Source organism: Hyalella azteca, unplaced genomic scaffold (genome assembly GCF_000764305.2).
Source record: "Hyalella azteca isolate HAZT.00-mixed unplaced genomic scaffold, Hazt_2.0.2 contig10125, whole genome shotgun sequence".
NCBI lineage: Eukaryota > Metazoa > Arthropoda > Malacostraca > Amphipoda > Hyalellidae > Hyalella > Hyalella azteca.
Genome location: NW_025940172.1, coordinates 41,883 through 61,851, shown reverse-complemented (window position 1 = coordinate 61,851; position 19,969 = coordinate 41,883). Strand labels below are relative to the sequence as shown.

Below are 19,969 nucleotides of genomic sequence, written 5' to 3'. Positions count from 1 at the left end.
TGTTTAACTTTATTATTATATTTCAAAATTTGTTTATTGAATTATATACACCTACATTGAAGTTCTCGTTTGAATCTAAGAATTGACGAGTGCTTTATATTCAAAATAAACGATTTGCATTTCAACCAGACCTTAGCTTTTGTTTAAGTCAATTAGCATTTTAGTGAAATGAGATGGAGAGATACAATATGACCGGATTCTCTTAATTTGCATATGTCCAAGTAGCTGGCCGCAGTCTTCTTAAAGAGGTCGCTCGTTAATAAGTGTAAGGCCAATCATCTCTTCTCATACCACGTCATCCAATGACCAGAACAGGATGTTTTATAGCCTTCTTGCTTCCCTCATAAAAAGTTAGTGCGTGCCTATACGATCTCACTCTTATGTGACCACCAGCATTGCCATGGCTAAATATTTCTTTATCCTTACGCTATTCTTCCTTGAATTATTATACCTAACGTATGAGAATTTCAAATTCTTTTCGTCACTATTCGTAACCATTATTCATCTAATTAAACTTTTCATTTGTTATATAATATCCCACACACAAAGACTTCTCGACGACGAGTCAGCACTAATGGCCGAAACTTATCACGTGCGAATATCGCACTTAAGAATCGTTATTGTACTTATTGCCGGAGCAGAAGGATGCCATAAATGCTTATCGCTATGTAATCACTAACATATCCTGTCATATTACGTCGCTCAAAGCACTCATTAGGCGCATCGTTCACACCTGCACGCCCTGGCGCCGGATGACAATCGCGTTTTATACCGACATTATGGCGCGTAGAAACGTGTTATCTTTTAAACGCGTTACTATTTAAATAGTCAAATATTTTTATATGTTGCTATCGAGCTTCGTTGTTTTGGATTGAAGATTTGTTTTGATTATATATTTAGGTTTATTTTTTAGCCTTTATTCGAATAAATGGTCGTTCTTGATCAAGGTTGACTTCACATTTGATCTACAAGATTTTCGCTCTTGATCGCGAGCGCTTATCGATTGGCGTGGTAATCAATTTAACCGACTCAGAGATATAATCGACACATAATAATTGAAAGTATCGTGTCCTGCTATTGTTTCATCATCAGTCATTATTTATTGATTTATTACTTCATTTATGTTCGTTCAATCGCAAGAAACTTCCCTTGAATATTGGCGGCCAAACTATATTCGACTTGGCCACATTATATTCTTAAACCTAAACTTCAGCCCACTTTAAATGTAAGTAAGTTGAGCTCCTGTTGAAGACAATTATATTTACATTAATTAAGTATATTTGGCAACATAATAACATTACATTTCTGGTGCGCATTTCCTTTCCTCAAGAGAATTTGACCTAGAAGACGAAAGCTATTCTTTTCAGTCCAATGCCTCTAACCATGCAATTTATTTATTAAATATCGCAATTTTTAGTTCGTGTTAGATTGTTAAAAATCCAATTTTCGGGTTAAATGGTTGAAATGAATATTTTTCGAGTAGCTTTTCCACGCTCTTGAGGAATGCCAATGATCGGCACCAGTTTGTCTTGGTTGCCGAATTTTATTGCCTCGCGGTTCTGGCAAACCGAAAAAATCCTGACTCGGTTCTTGGCCTTTAAACTGTCCTGGAAAACTATCCAGGAACTAATTACTTACCTGCACTAATTACCCAATTAAATCACTGAACAAAATGAATGCTCTTTACCATGTCTAATAATTTATCACCCAAAGCTTAATTTATCTCATTTATATATTATACATAGGAACGCACTACGCGGATCTTGTGTAAGATTTTAAATTAGATTTAATTTCTGTTCAATCACTTTACGTAATCCTGGTAATTCCTCGACGATATAAAAAGAGAATAAATGCCTTATGCATATTTTTTAGTGTCCTTTCTTTATCATCGAAGCTCTTAGTTGACACAGCGAAGTCCGCGCTCTCTGTGTATAAGAAAGTGTCGCTAAATGGATAATAAGACCCGTTTATTATTTCGAGTGCATGGAGAGCTGGCAGAGTCTTCATTGTTTGTCAACCTGGCGCCTGGAGCCTCCAGGGCTCAGACGTGCTCAGGACTAAGTGGATTACCTGAGTACTGTATTAGTCCTCTTTATTAATTAATCTTTATTAATTAATCTTTTTTCATTAATCTTTTTTAATTAATCAATCGGTATTAATTAATTACTCGTTATTAATTCAATAATCGTTATTAATTCAATAATCGTTATTAATTAATTAATCGTTATTAATAAATTAATCGTTATTAACTCTTAGTTTATTTTTTGCTATATTCTCGGTGGTCTCGGCAGTCGGCAGCCATGTTTAGTAGATTTGTAATCCATGTTTTTTTATCCATATTCAGCGAGAGTGTTAACCATGCTGGGTGTGTATAGTGTAGTTATAATATGCATTTAAAAATTACTTTTTAATGATAACACTTCTGAAGAATCCAGTGTCTTGGATGTTACACATGTACAATAAATTTCTAATTTTATTTTCAAATAAGAAAATATATATTTTTCACAATTTTTTAAGATATCAAAATTTTGTAAATCTTAAAAATTATTTATTCTCTCAACTGATTCATGCATTGTCTCTGACTTTATGCAATTGTGCAAAATTACAGATCGATTGGACAGGTCAAATTGTGACATATATGGATTATAATATTTGTAGCCGACGAAATTATTTTTAATTTTTTTAATAAGAAAAAAATTTGCTTAATGTATACAATTATTTATTCTGTCAATTGATTCATGCATTGTCTCCAACTTTATGCAAGTGTGCCAAATTTCAAATCGATTGGACAGGTAGACGTGTAACGATTATAAGATTTGTAACAGATAGACAGACAGACAGACAGACAGGAAGTGAAGTTAAAGAGAAGTGTTGTAATAATCTGGTTCAGAAAATATCTAATGTACGATAACTTCAGCAACAATATTTATTCTCAATGCACCTGGAAAATGTTATCTTTAGCTTATAATTATGTACATTTTTCATTGATTCATTCACCAGGATTAAATTTAAAAAAATTTACATTCATTTCTTGTGAAACAACGGATAGTTTCGCCGTCTGAGGTGATTTTGCGCTAAATTTCCTACCGTTTACAGTTTCTATTGAATAAGTAAGATCATTTATTTATTATACGATGTGTATCTGATCTATATTAAGATCTCATCGAATTTCGTTAACGGGATTGCATAGCAGGAGTTCCATAGTGCACAATTGACAGCGCTGGCGGGCGGCCTATTCATAATGTGCGGTGCTATTAACTAGAGCTTTGGGTTTCTTTCTTTGCTCTATGCGCTGCCTTACATTACAAATACTGCTTTGTATTGAACCTTTGGAGTGTAGAACCTGCCTTGTATATTACCTGCCGTGTGTAGAGCCTGCCTTGTGTATAACCTGCCGTGTGAAGAAACCTGTTTTGTATGCAACCTATACCGTGTGTAGAGCCTGCCTTATATATATAACCTGCCGTGTGTAGAACCTGCCTTGTATATAGGTAACCTGCCGTGTGTGAAGCTCGCTATGCAAAGGATTGCCATGTACAGTATATACATGTCATGTACAGGAATCGTCTCCGTTCTTACTGCCTAATTTAGTCCATACTTTAGGCTTCTTATTTTCTGTTCGGCTATCGCCGCTGAAGCGTCCTTCCGTGACGCTTCACGTTCCTCAACCGTCATCGTTCCTCAAACCGTTTATTGAACTCCGTAATTATCCGTTTTCTGGGTTCTGAATGGAAAAATTTTTTGTTCGGCGTGAAAGTTTCTAGTATACGGAAATTTAAGGATTGAAGGATTTAAATGTAATTTGAATGATAGAAGGATTTAATGCTGTAATAGAATGATTGTACAAATGCTCCCATTTTATGCACTTTTATTTCAAGCCCCTTTTAAAAAATTTATCAGTATTTTGGATGTGATATTTTTCGAAACTCAATTATATAAATAATTTCACAGAATTTTTAGGATGAATTTTAAATTCATCCTAAACTTGCACGTCGTCAACGCAATACCAAAACTTTTCATACAATGTCTGCAGGTATGAAAAGTTCTTCAACCCATTATTTACACGGTTGCATGTGTTCACGTTTCATGGCTTTGTATATTTAGGGCTCATCGTGTTTCTGTAAACTCTGGACGTAAATTTCAAGACTCGCCAAGGTTAAATCTCACGCACGTCACGTAAATCTTACAAGTCTCGACGTGAGCCTTAGAAAGACAATTTAGGGAGCTTTGTCAATTGCTTTTTTGGGTACGTGCATTCCTCTTGTTGACGAGCTGTACGTGCCAGCTTAGGCCATTAAAAGGCCCCCACTCCACTCGCTGTACGTGCCAGTTTGGGGCATTAAAAGGCCCCCACTCCACTCACTGCATGTAGGTGCCAGTTTGGGGCATTAAATGGCGCCCGTGAAAACTTCTTTTGTTGTCAGAAATTTCCTTCTGTTTTTCGTCACTCCATGGAAGATCTGACGTTACTCACTCGTAGCTTACTTCGCCTGAATATGATTTTATAACTTGTACAGGAAGATGGGATAAGTTATTTTATTAAAGTTCGAGCATGCCTTGAGCAATAAGGGTTAAATGAAAACGAAAATCCTTACTTTCGTGCCGACTACCTACGAATACTGTTGTGCTGTGCTTGTGCCTGCTGTCTGTGCTGTGCTTGTGCCTGCTGTCTGTGCTGTGCCTGCTTTTGTTGTGCTTGTATGTGCTGTCCCTGTGTCTGCTGCCTGTGCTGTGCTTGTCTGTGCTGTGCTTGCCTCTGGTCACAGAGACAAGCTCAGAGCCTCCAATTTTTCTTATACTGTAAAGGCACTCTTGCTTTCGTTGAAATCCTTGTTAGTGAAGTAGCGCTCTATTCTCTGCGCCTGAAATTCTTTCAGCCTCTTACCGAGTCTTGGAGATTCTTTTCCGTGTGGTTGACTTTCCCCGCTTTTGTTCTTGATGCTCGAGAAGAATTGCATTCTTCTCGGCACAGCTCGAGCCTATAGAAAGCTACCTTTGCTTCTGTCATGGCCGCTTTCTTGCAGAAATTTATGTCGGGACGGAAGGTGTTCTCCCATTACATGAAATGGATTTGTTATTTTGAAGCAATTTCTGTTTTATTTGCGTTTTCGGTAGATTGTATGTCAGTAGATTTATGAGCAAAACATTACAAAGATTTAAGCCATTAACAAAGGTGAAGGAAAGTAGCAAAACTAACTCTAATTTGATTTAATTTATAGTGTTAACACAATTTTCTGAACGATTTAGTTTCTTTGATCTTTTGAAAAAGTTGACCTTCACTAGTCTGAAAATAACGTTCCACACCGAACACATGTCAGCCTTGATTCTAATGTGAATGCAATAAATGCGGAAGTTTGGTGAACTTCCAATGTTTTCCGGTTCGTTCACATCACGTGAATCAATGTAAGAAAATCAAGGTTGGTTCTGAGTCATATTGAGGTTAATTGGGACCTGAAACAGCATTCATGTTCACAGGTGTCTGTGCAACTCGTGAGTAGAATTGTGTAGTGACCTCGGATGTTCTGCACTGTTCGATGTGTAGTTGACCTCTGATGTTCTGCACTGTTCGATGTGTAGCTGACCTCTGAAGTTCTGAACTGTTCGTTGTGTAGTTGACCTCTGATGCTCTGAACTGTTCGATGTGTAGTTGACCTCGGATGTTCTGCACTGTTCGATGTGTAGTTGACCTCTGAAGTTCTGAACTGTTCGTTGTGTAGTTGACCTCTGATGTTCTGAACTGTTCGCTGTGTAGTTGACCTCTGATGTTCTGAACTGTTCGCTGTGTAGCTGACCTCTGATGTTCTGAACTGTTCGCTGTGTAGCTGATTTCTGATGTTTTGCACTATTTGATATGCATTTAACCTCTGAACTTCTGTACTTTTTGATGTGCATTCATGTCTATCGAATGCGAGCGAAATTATACCAAAGTTCCTTTAGCGCCATTGTCTCGCAACACAAAATTATTGGACAATCCAAAAAAATATAACTCAGTACTCACTGCAGTGAGTGACAGAGAGCGCATTTTCTCGTCGACGAAAACGTTAAGTCACGGACGGACGGATGGACTGACGGACATCACGAGCACAATTAATAGCGCATTTTTCCCAAAAAATGAGAAAGTGCACTAAAAAGGGGTTTCGTTGACAGGTTTATTTGAATTTTGTTGCAACATTATTGCATGGTAGCTCTGAATATTAATGCTGTTGCGTCAATATATACCAGGCAATGCACTTTTGAATATAACGGTACGGCTTTGATTTATTTTGATTTTATTAGCATTTTTATATACATGAATTATCAATTCATTAGAGTTATATTCAAACTTAACTAATTTGTCAGTGGTTATTCGTCTGAAAAGCAGAATTAATAATAATAGCAGTAAATGTCGGTATAATTTTCTCTATTACATTTAGTTTGTAGGAATGAGTACTTGTGTCTTTCTATATTTTATTCAGTTTGGTCTTTTTTTTTGCAGATAATAATTAAGTGACTGTGATAAAAGTATTACATGACTTTAATTGTGAATAATAGCGTTGTTTGAAGTGTTAATCATAAGTGCGTATAGAAAGTGTTCTTGTTTAATTGAACAGTGCGAAACTAATAACGATATTAATCACGGTTAATTGATGAATATATAATTGATAAAATAAAAAATACAATAACGCTGATCTAAAAAATGATTAATCATTAAGCTGTGAACATTTAATAATGCATTTTACCAGGTACAGGGGATTATTTTTTGATGTGCTTCATAAAACTTAACTGAAAATTCAAATTTTTCACATTTTTATTGGGATATGACAAGATTTCATCGATTTCGAATCTGAAGTATCGAAATCAGAACTAAACATGAAATACGCATAATTCGAGTATTTTTCATAATTAATTAAACTTTGAAATAATTATGAGAAGAAATGTTTGCAGCAAAGACATATATGGTTAATTAACTGTCACATTTTAATCAAATTTGAGTGTTCATAATGGTGGAACGTTCAGACAAACCTCACGGCTGCGTGGTTCCTTTAGAACACCGTGTGGTACCTGTGAGGGCTGCTAGTACAGTCGGGAAGTACCCTTTTTCCGTACGCGGTTCATGCACAGACCATAATAAATATGGCTCCCCAGTTATACGAAGTAACCCCAAACCTAAAAAACTCATCAGAATAGACCAGACGCTTGCAACTTCGCGAACCGAAATTGGCCGCACGCGGAAAATTCTACGTACCTCCCACATTTTCAGTGTCGCAAAGAAGCACTCGAAGTCAAGCGTGTGTAAAAGTAACAGTTCAGGTCTATCTTCAACAGTAACATTGAAGGAAAGTTTCAAGCACACACTATGGGTAGAAAATGAGAACAATGCAAATAAGGTGCAAACAGCTCGGCAGCGATGCTCCTCAGTTGATGATGGGTCGAAGTGGACACCTGATATTTATGATAAAGGTCGCAATTTCGAAACGCTTCAACGCGGACTAACGCTACCAATAATTGAATTGGGAAATGATGGAGGTCATGAAATATACTTCAAGATGTGCCAGAAATCTTTGAGCAGCAGTCCTAACAATAATAACAATTACCTCAGCGATATCAACAACAGCAATAAGGGCAGACACAGCAACCTCAATATTTCCAGCAGCAACAAGAATAAAAGCAACAACAAACTGGGGCCATCGTCGCTGAGATTTAGAAGGTGAGATTCTGTGCTAGTTTCAAATGTTCACGTAAAGGTACGAAAAATTTATCGCAGAATTTTCAATGGTTGTCAGATCTTCTAATATGTTTCTACAAGCTTTTAATTTATTGCATTTCTATATCCCTTGTTCTTATTTCTATATCCCTTATTGCATTTCTATATCGGTGTTATGGACCAAGGAATCATTAATTACATTAAAGTACGAATGAATAACTAAATGCTTTATAAATCAGTGAAGAATTATTTTCGCCAGAACTCTGAAATTGCTGCTTACACTAAACAAGGATTCCTGATGGAATAGAAAATAATGGGTAAACTTAAATTTTACTTTGATATTAATATCTTCAGGTAGACCCTAGCGCAAGCCAAACAGGACCGAGGATGTTACTTAAATTCAGTCCTGAGCATGCGACACGTTCACGAACAAACGTAGATCATTTTTGAATGCAATGTTACACTTAAATATGACCTGCATTTGCACGTACAGCTGCAGTACGTGTAAATTGTGCAGGTGTCATGTTGCGAGCAAGAGTATCTATGCCTTTAAAATTTGACTGCTTGTATCCAATTTATCCAATGTATCCAATGCTTGTATCCAATGTATTTTTTAAGGTTGCAATACATTGTTCCTGATGAAATTTGGCAGCTCGTGCCCGATTTTCGAGGTGAAATTTTGCAACTTATTTCATGTTTGATATGAAATTTGGCAAAATACTTTATAGTTTGGGCTGAAAATTCGAAGAATCATGCTTACTGTTCGGGTGACATAGGAATATATACCGGTATGCCCAAATTCCGAGGTAAAAATATAGCGAATTGCAGCCGATATTTGTGATTGACATTATATAATGATATATACTTGATTTATACCCTTCCGCCCGACATGAGTAACCGGAGCAACATTGTCACAAGCTTACTTCCCAAAGAGAATACGTTGCTAGTGAGCGCCGGATGACTTGCACTGATGGTTGCCGCCACGTACGACACCTTTAAAATGTTCTCTTTTACGTACAAACGTCCTCAGGTTGCTACCACTCAATAGTTTACGTATAATTTAATATGAAAGTTATGTTCCCGGAGAGTGACATACATAGGGATAAATAATAATCCAACTAACTATAACATCACAAAAACTAGCTAGCATCACAACAACTAGTAAAGCACACTATCCAGCATCACAACAACTACATATAGCTCACTAACTAGCATCACAGCAACTAGCATCACAACAATTAGCATCACTACAATTAGCATCACAACAATTAGTAGCATCACAACAACCAGCATTACAACACCTAACATAAATAGCATCACAACAACTAGCATCATAACACGTAGCATAATTATCATCACACTAGATGAAGTATGTCAGCATGTACGAGTATGTGCCGTGGTTGACGCGGTTGCTTGCTGACGCTGCGCACAAGTGAAGCAGCAGGCCACTTCCGGCGCAGCGTCTGGTCAGGTCTTATCTTGCGTGCTTTTAAACCCGAGCTTCTCAAGACCTCGAGTTTGTTTTAGCAAAAGACTTCTTTTAACGAAACGATATCTGAGGATTAACTGATTTCCTTTTATCTGTATGCGATTGAAGAACGAGGTTTTGTAAAATTTATATTTGAAAGAATGACATGGCTTGACATGCGAAGATTGTATAGTTGACGAAGGTTAGAATTTCAACAAGTTACTGAGTACAAATGTGATCAGGAAAGATCGATTTCGGTATGACCTGTGATTATTTTTATAACTGTCGACGAATCACAGTGTTGTATCATTTATTGTGTACCGGTATCTAAAGAAATTATTGAAGAAGAAGAATTCTTTTCGCATTTTCGTAACAAATCAGTTTCAATTAAAATTCACGATAAAATTTAATTGAATAACTTCTGATATTTCGATTACATACTAGCGCATAATTTCTTAGAATACATCTCAACGTATTTATTCAGCTTCATATGATTTCTGATTATTTGAACCGTAGGCGAAAGAATTTTTTATTTGCAGATATCTGAAACATTTTTGTTTGGCTATCAAAGGATGTCATCCGATCGAAAGTTTCATATTTTTAAAACAAGTTCATTTATTTCTTAGGCAAGACGAGTCAATGACTAAGGCCTACGTAGGCTGTTGGTTGGAGAATGTGAGAAGTTTTTTTTACAGTTTTTTTACATTAACGGCCTCTACACGTGGTCTCGCTCAGCCACTATATACTGCCTGATTATTTTTCCGACTCTGGTAGGAATAACATTGTTGGATTCAGAAAAATATAGTCATTTAAATGAGCAACAAAAAGATAACAAATGATGTATGTAAGAATATCATTATGAAAAATTCAGACTTAGTCACCAGGATTTGTCAGTATGAAGAGCCTGATTGCATTGCCGATTCGGGTAGGAATAACATTGTTGGAGTAACATAAAGTTGATCCGTTCAAAATAACAGCAAAAAATCTAACGAACAAGGCCTGTAGGAATAGCACTTTAAGAAAATTGGACGAATTGACAGGTTTTGTCAATCTGTACTACCTACCTCTACGGACTCTGGTAGGAATAACATTGTTGGAGTCAGAAAAAAGTTAAGCCATTCTAAGTAACAACAAAAATATAACAGAAAGTGCATATAGGAATAGCATTATGAAAAAGTAGACGAAGTGTCCAGTATTAGTGTCAGAAGGCTTCTCAGATTTCAGGTAGAGATTGGTCCATAAATAAGGTGATGAATCTATCGGCATAGATAACAAATGTCCGATAAGAATAGCATCACGAAGTTTTGAAAGAATATTTCTTTTCGTCAGAAGACAACGTATATTTTTACGAATGCGGGAGAATTAATTTGGTTTGGAAATAAGTTTAGACGTTAAATGACATTACAAATCTTTTCATAAGCATGCTCTGCCATCCTGAGTTTTGAGATGCTGCTGGAAAAGCGACTGAGCAGAGTTTCATTTATTTATCTATGAGCCGCGTTGCAACAAATAATATTAGTCGTCCATGTGGTGATTATTCTTTAAAACAAGGCTAACTTTGAACGGAAATATATAAATTTATATATCAGAAAAACTGTAATTTTTCTCCCATTGATAAAAATACTATTGACCATTTCTAAATTATGTTTCCTCAATCAGAAATACCCATTCCGTTGACTATATATGCTTCACAGTTCTATATGGGACTTTTTTCTGATATGCGTAACTTGATAATATTTTTATTTGCAACCTGATTATATTTTCATTTGATTGTGCCTACAATCGCCGTATTGACTGTAGAAACATTGAAGCATGAATAGCATTGAATGCGGCTGTGCATGCATTGCACGGTATTCTCGTCTGTGCTTCCGTACAGCACACACAGCACGAACACATGGCTCGTGTATCAGGTTACGTGTAAAAGCGTCTCTGCATACAGAGCCTCTTGTTTACATGTTGTAGTTAACCCCCCAAAAATGTTTATTAACTTCATAAAACGGAATATGCTCTCACCGAACCATGTGCTTACCAAGATGCACAACTTCCTGCCACACCATGCAGCAACCTTCATTAATATACTAACATTTAAAGCGTACAAACAACTCTCGCATGTAATTTACTGGAGGTAAATGCTCTCGGTGAATGCGTAGCTTGTTTGCATAATCTCAGCGCACTTCTGTTAATAAATATTTATTAGGTGGTTTAATGTATATGAGGACTGAAATTACTGACGCTTAATTAATTACTATTAATTAAGCACTAAGCACGGTTCTATTAAGGTGCAAAAAGTTTGCCAGCCTATGAAGAGATGCGCGACATTCAGTAAAATTCATATCCATATGATATATTCATATCATATTCATATTCAATATTCAGTCCAACGGCATGTAGTAAAATTGTCCACAACTTCTAGGGGGAGAGATTAAATATGCATGAAATGTTTACATTTATATCGCTTAGACTTTGTTAGAAATAACTTGTGTGTAGGCATGAAACAGCGATAAATGTTTATGCAAATAATAAACTCCTGCTTCGGTAATATTTCTAAAATTAAAGTGACTTGATAATTTATTTCGGTATTTATAAGCAAAACTTTGATAATATAATTCATTATAGAAAATTTGCAGAACAGGCAACTAAATTTCGCTTAAATATTCTAATTACAGTACCTACTATGCATAATTTTGTTATTAGTGCTGTATATGTCGCATAGTAATTTTATAGCTAGAAATGTATTCTTGTCAACATATTTATGAAAATATTCATCATGACGTGCAAATTTTATTGATAACCTCGAAAATCGAACGGCCAATAATTGTTGGCCGTCAATATGACTATACCTTCAACATTTTGAACTTTATATATCCATAACTTTGATGAAGCAACCTATTTTATTTTGAAAATGTTATGTTATTTTATATGTTTCTCATGTTTTTATGTCATCTTCAATATTAAAGTTGTCTCGCCCGACATTTGATGCATGCATTGTGTAATGCCTGACCTAGTTTGACCATGCCAAAGGGCGCATCAGTGCTACGTGCGGAAAATGTGTAGCTATAGTTGGACATTTTGACGCGTTCATTTTTCTGATAGGCTGGGAGAGACACATACATGATTTCGTGTTGAAAGAATGATCTTCTTTATATGTTGTCGTAAGACTCACTTCTGTTCCATGACTCACTTCTGTTCCATGACTCACTTCTGTTCCATGACTCACTTCTGTCGGTTAATTAGATTGCAAGAGTAACCCACTTGTCCGAATAATTGAACAATAGGAGCTACACAATCCTACTGAACTCTTGACAAGCTCTGGCCACCCCCTCGCTCTGCCACCCTATTGCTCGATCTTATTATTTCGTGGCTCTAATTAATGAATTGTATTATCATATGTATATATATTTGTTAATGTATGTATATTTATTACTTTGTGTTTCTTTTAAAATAACTATTCGGTGTTATTCTATCCTAACATACTACTTACATATTTATCAATGTTAATTGTTCCCGTTACCATTTAGTTGTAATATGTTATTTTCATCTCATTAACTTGCCACTCATTAACCCAACGATCATTTTATACAAAATCCATTAAGTTCATCGGTTTTTTAGTTTCTGAAAATGTACACATCGTTTTTACGATGCAATTTTTTTATCATTTTAGTTTTCTTGATGACATCGTGGCAGGAAGCAATACAGGCATCATTAGTGATAGCTATCGATGCTCCAGCGATGATTCCCAGGCTTCACTAATGACATCCATGCATCTCATTATGTCCGTGCATCTCATTATGTCCGTGCATCTCATTAAGTCTTTGCATCTCATTATAGCGGCTCCGGTAAGCTATTTTAATAGACTTAATACGCCACGTTCACGCCATATTAAATGAAATTGATAAAATTAATCACCAATTAACAATTAACCACAACTATTAATTAAATTAGGACCATGCCAATTTTCCGATCAACGTCGTGTTCTATGAGCCTATTTATAGTGGCTAATTTATACGTGATTGTTCAAAATCATAAGTAATGATTTATGTATCTGAAATTATCCCAGGTTATGTTTCTGAGATGAGAAACGTAAAGCCTTGTATTTTTTTATATTAGTTAATTGATGAATTTCCGCCTTAATCGAAATCGCATTTTACTCTCTAGCTCTAATAGGTAATCACAACAATGCTATTCAGATCTGAATAAAGGGAGAATTTGGGAGTGATATTTTCATTACTCTTTTGTTTTTGCTTCAATAAAAATGAATAAATTCAATAAATGAACGAGAAGGTCTTATTATTTTTAAGTTAGCTGTGTTTTATAACTTGAAAGTGCATACCATGTGAGATAATATAATATTTTATTAATATCCAGAATGGGAAAGCAAAGGTAGAGATTGTTTAATCAAGTAAAAAGAGCATGAGAAACAAATAATTAGTCTAAAAAATGCGAAAATGAAAGTAAACAGAAAGAAATTGGAACGTTTATAAATTAATAATCGATGAAAATTCGAAAGAAATTTGAGTATAAGAGTTTATAAATTAATAATTGATGAAAAATCGAAAGAAAATTTAGTATAAGAGTTTATTAATCAATAATCGATGAAAATTCGAAAGAAAATTGAGTATAAGAGTTTATAAATTAATAATTGATGAAAATTCGAAAGAAATTTGAGTATAATAGTTTATAAATTAATAATGGATGGAAATTCGCCATAAGTTGACTATAAGAATTATTACTGGGACCAGGTCGGAACTGCCCTCAACAGAGGCGTTGAGCGCTGCTTTTTTGCCCTCTTCTGAAGGCGTAACAGAAAACAGAAGCCCTCACATGGCGTTCACGTCCGTTTTATTTTAGACGCTGGTCATCTTAATTATATATCCGTCTATTTACATTTATAATACAAATAAATCTATAATATTATTGGTTTTTAATTATTATTTCATTGTTATAATGGTGACATTCATGTTGTTAACTAATGTTATGTTTTATTGATGCTACATAAAATGTTCATTTTGTTATTAGTTTTAAATGGGAATATAATTTGTGCGCCAGTTGATTTAAAAGTTTTTATCGTTTTCATTCCGTTTGAAAACATGGCGTTCATTTTAAAGAATTGCATCCATTTCTAAATTTTGATCTTTAAAACATGTTTGCAGCAGCGTTGTTATGGTACAGACTCAATACTCGGTACAGACTCAATACTCGGTACAGACTCACTACTCGGTACAGACTCAATACTCGGTACAAACTCAATACTCGGTACAGACTCACTACTCGGTACAGACTCAATACTCGGTACAAACTCAATACTAGGTACAGACTCAGTACTCGGTACAGACTCAGTACTCGGTACAGACTCAATACTCGGTGCAGACTCAATACTCGGTACAGACTCAGTACTCGGTACAGACTCAATACTCGGTGCAGACTCAATACTTCATGTCTAACGGTTTTGGTGGACGCGAAATAATACTTCAACCATTGTATTACGCTAGAATTGCTATAGAAATATCAAAACAATGCATTTGTTCTGATATATTTTACAGGGATTGAAGAGTTTGTTTTATAGAGAATGACACGTGACTGTTTGCAATTGATATCGCTTTCATTCTTGCAACTTATGAATTTTGCGCACTAGCTTTTTTAAATTTCAGGATAGAACAGAATAATTTCAAGATTATAAGCTAGTAAATTTCGATCTCTTTGTTCTTGAAAGTAATTAAAGATGGCTATCGTGAACGCTAGCCACGTTCCCTCACTCACGCTACACTTGAACTCTTCAGTAGCGCTTCGGCCGTCGTGGTGGGTGCATGTCATGTGCTTGTGCTCTCGTTCTCGTGCGTGGCATGGAATAAAAGCTTAGAAGATTGCAAGTGTTAATGATCATGGGCTGTTACTCATCCAGTGATGAATAGATTATCTTACTTAAGACTTTGATTTTGAAAATTAATAACGTGTCTTATAAATTTGCTAGTTTTTGAGCAGCCGCAGTATTCAAGAAAATTTAATTTCTATCAGTAATTTGCCATTTATTTCGAAAGTGATTTGTCACTCATTTCGGAAAGAATTTTACTTTCATTTCATAATAAACGTTACGTCAGTTGAATTTTCTCAATTATTTCTCAACTTATGTTCCTACTCGATCTTTGTGATAATTTGTTATCTTATGGTGATTTTTCTTCAGTTCCAAAATATAAATCGCAAAGAGAATTCCAGAACATTTAAGTGTTGCGAATGTTGCAAGTTTCAACAGTTGAGTGCTCCACATCCTCTTGAGTTCTCATCCCGGAACTCCATTGTGGAGTGATGACGAATTCCTCTTGATTTATGAGCTGATTTATTAGTTATTTGTACAGTACGAAGATGCTGTCGAAAAATTAATCACATTTTATGTCATTTTCTTGAGATTGTATTTTTGTCGTGTGAAGAATTACTCAGCAACTCGACTTTACAATTGTGTAAAATCTTTGAGTGTTAAGCTACGTATATTATTTATATGCCAACACCGGCACACATACTTTAGTGCTCGCTGGTGACCAGGAGATTAAGTCTGTTGATATCTGATCTTGTATGTGAATATATATTATATGAATATCATACAGTTTTTTTGTGAAATGTGGAAACTAATTTTGTGCATTCATGACTCTCAAAGATTTAAATTATGAGTGTTTAGGATCGTGTACATCATAACGTATTCACTATACAAACACACACACCCTCACACAGGCTGATGTTCGTGAATGAATCAGCACACACAGCGCGGCTCGTGTGATGGGCGTAGCAGACAAACTCGCATGGCTGTGTTCTCTGTGTGACTTGTATGAAAACACAACCTTTTTACCGAGTTAATTTTAATAAGACAAATCGATTTTTCCGAATGAATTTTATAAAATCACAGTCATTTTAATGAGTGAATTGCAAGACGATAAATCGATTTTATTTTTAATGAATGAATTTTATGAACATGCATTCTTTTTAATGAGTGAATTTCAAAAAGATCAATCTTTGTACGAAATATGACAAATATGAAGCTTAAAAGTTAGCAATTTAGACTAATATTTCTAAGTTGTCCAACTGTCGTTCAGCGTTCTCTCGCGGTGTAATGAAATTTCTTGAATAATTTTTGAAAATTCTTATAGAATTGAAAATTAAGCGATCTTGTTCTAATTAGAAAGGCTCTATATACCAAAACTGTGAAAATTTTCCAGAAAAGTTCCAATAAATTTATATTTTTTACCGCCGCAGCAAAAGAAATTTTTGGGCTGCTTTGAAAGAAAAGTGACATTAAAAAATCTTAGCATGTTTATTGTTCTGCATGTTCTCTCTGGTTCTGCGTCCAAATCTTGCTGGTGAAGTTCTTTTACTTAGTGTGTAAATATACTTGATGCATTGACCTTGTTTGAAGTGTTCGGATATTGACTTATGTAACGAGAAAAACGTTATCTCGTATCGTGAGTGCGACGTCTAATCTCCGCGGCTCAAATCGCGTTGCTTATCACCTTATCTCTATGCTTCACTTCGTGCATATATATAGCGTTAGAAACGAGTATTTCTGTCGCCTTTAATGTCTTTCAGCGATGGATACTTGTGTGTTTTTCAGCCTTATAATGTTTGTCAACGCCTGGCTGCAAGTGTGACATCAACGTTCTGTCAGCCGTTCTGTCATGTTCAACGTTCTGTCATGTTCTGTCAGCCCTTTTTTTAATTGTAGCCTGAATGTGAAGACATTATACCATCCACCTTTACTCGATCAGCTTTAATTTGTTAACACTTCGTTCAGTTTCTGCCCTTAGCCTGCACGTGTTTTATCTTTGTGATCTGGGAGTCAATAAGCCTTAAATCTTTACGTTATTACGTTATTTCAGGCATTTAAAACACTGCATAAAAACCATAGAAATCTTATGCATTTTCTCGCCATTACGTTCTCGCGATTACGTGTTATTTTACGGAACTTTGAACACACAAATGCAATTCAATGGATTCATTATATACAGGAATTAGCCATAATAAGGAAGAACTTAAGAGATCCCCAAGATATATTTTTGTATAGTGTAGGTCCACCTTTTGCGGCAATTTCAGCCTCAAGTCTCTGAGGTATTGATTCATAGAATAGTTTCCAAAGGAATTTTAACCCATTCTTCAGTTAAAACTCCCTTCAGCTCATCCCGCCGATGGCGGCGGGAACCGACTTCTAACTTGCATCTCTAAAATCGACCATAATAAATGCTACGATAATATTAAGGTCTGGTTATTGTGGTGGCCAAATGAGATGTTCAACTTCATTAGAATGTTCCTCGTGTCATTTTTTTAACAATTCCAGCTGTATGGATTGGGGGCATTATCATCTTGGAAGATAATTAACGTTCCCCTCCGGAACAGTGCTTGAACCAATGGATGAACTTGGTCTTCCAAAATTCCTAAATAGTCACGGCTGTTGATTCTTCCATGAAGAGAAATCAATTGTGCGCCTGATTTTCAAGAAATAGCACCCAAAATCATCACAGATTCAAGCCATGTTTTACAGTTGGGAGGAGGCAGTCAGGATTAAATGACTCTTCTGGCTGTCTCCAAACGTTATAGGTTAGGTTATGGACACAAAAATTCTCTGAAAACTTCTGTGCAAGGATAAAATATCAATTAGCAGCAACAATAAACAACAAAACATAAAAATATGTCACGTTTCCATTTCTTATAACATGTTGAAAAATTACGATATCAAAGTGGCAGATGGCTCCCTTATTTTGTCTAACCACTGTAATTTGTACAGCAATTCGTTGCTAATAATTTAAAAGTGTTCAACATAACAAAATATTTCTTCTTCATTGTTGTTCTCTTTATAACCGCTTGGATCTCTCAATACGCTCGACAACTTTAAGGGTTTCCCTCACATTTTACGAGAAACGTTACAGTCTTTCCTCAATAACAGGTTTAAGCCTAGCCCTATTTTTTATAATAGTCCTAAAACTACTATGACTGGCCTCCAATAGTGCGGAACTAATGTTGCGGCTGGCGGTAATCTAATACACAAAAACGCTGACGGGAAGACGATTAACTGCAGCCTATTAGCAGCGCACGCCCTCGCAGTGCTTTTTACTAACCCCTCACCCGTCCTCACTTCAGGCACTCCTTGCGCACGGCTATAAAAAATCCAGCCACGATCAAAATTACGGAACTTGTGACACGCGTCGTAAAAAATCAATGCTGAGGAAGAAAATGAACGATCAAGAGCTACGTGTAGTTGAGTATTCGAAATTTCAACTTTATTATGGGCCAAATATTAGATTGTGGACATGTTATTCAAAAATTATTTGAGTAGTTTGTCGTAGTCGCTTGACGATAATTGTTGACGTAATACTTTTTCCATGCGTACGGTGCAAGTCATGGTATGCGTACGATACATGTAATGGTATGCGTACGATACAAGTCATGGTATGCGTACGATACAAGTCATGGTATGCGTACGATACAAGTCATGGTATGCGTACGTTACAAGTCATGGTATGCGTACGATACAAGTCATGGTATGCGTACGTTACAAGTATGGCATGCATGAGTACGATACAAGTCACGCTCTACGACACGAGTTGTTCATTTCTTCACCGTTGTTAATTTTTTCTATCGTCTTAAGCTATGCCGATGTCCTTTTCAGGGCTCTTCTTATCGCCAAAACTTGAGATAAAAAAGGGAGCTTTTCCGTCCTAATCTCCATGTCCGAAAACGCGTGTCTCGAGTGACTTCCATAGATTAAAAGCGTGTTCGGTGAGACGCGCTACGGTACTTGGTATATGGCATTTGCTCGGCATACGGGGCTTAGGCGAAACTGCATGGGTTAGACTTTACGACTATTTGAAGCTTTTCTTTGCAACCATTTGAAGCTTTTCTTTGCAGCCATTTAGAGCTTTACTTTACAGCCATTTAGAGCTTTACTTTGCAACCATTTGGAGCTCTTCTTTGCAACCATTTGAAGCTTTTCTTTGCAACCATTTAGAGCTTTTCTTTGCAGCCATTTAGAGCTTAAATTTGGACCAATTAAGAGCTTTACTTTGCAACCATTTAGAGCTTTACTTTGCAACCATTTGGAGCTTTACTTTGCAACCATTTGGAGCTTTATTTTGCAACTATTTTTAGCTCTAATTTGTAACCATTAGGAAATTGTTGGTGTTGAATGGTTGATGATGATGGTCTGTGTTGACGATAGTAGCGATGCTGGCTTCGTAGATTTGAATGGTCTGTGTTGGAAGCGTCGCTTGTACGAAGCCTGAGAATGTTTTCAATCTCCACTTGTTATTTTTCTTGCTTAATATTTCACAGGATAAGTTCAATTTCAGCGTTATTTACTTCGAGAAGCCGTTCGTGCTGTGTTTCTGGGTTAATTACTCTGTGTTAATTACTTTACGATAAATCGTTTAGTTTCAAGTGAACAAGTTTTCGTAGTGGTTGGATAGGAAAGAACATTTTTCGGAGTGAAATTTCAACTTACTGTTTTTTAAGGAAAATTCTTTAAAATGAAATATGTTGCTATGATGTAGAATTTAGATTAAAACCTGAAATTTTGAAGCAAAAGTGATATTCTATATGAGAGGTGTTTTCGACCGGCTTTTCCATTTTCTAATTCTACACAATGATGCGGTGTGAGCAAAATAATCGTATATGAGCATCGAGTGATGCAGTGATAAAATTAATTTAATGGAAACTTCAGAATTTTCCTGTGAAGTATTTTGAGAAGAAATGTTGATGTTGATTTAAGGTGTGCATCGTTGCAGTTCTTTGACAGCAAATAAAAATTAGCACTTTTTATATTTTCAAGTATAAATAATTATGAA

General features: G+C 35.8%; 1 protein-coding gene across 1 annotated transcript in view; it reads left to right on the top strand.

Moving 5' to 3' along the window:
* Positions 1 to 7,526: 7,526 nt before the first annotated feature.
* LOC108675804 (GATA zinc finger domain-containing protein 14) overlaps positions 7,527 to 19,969 on the top strand; it is a gene marked incomplete at its 3' end in the record, with an annotated part of 45,323 nt that continues 32,880 nt past the window's right edge. Inside the window, exon 1 of the mRNA XM_018163831.2 lies at positions 7,527 to 7,687. Within this exon, the coding sequence (XP_018019320.2) occupies positions 7,527 to 7,687 (161 nt within the window). The remainder of the gene's footprint in view (positions 7,688 to 19,969) is intronic.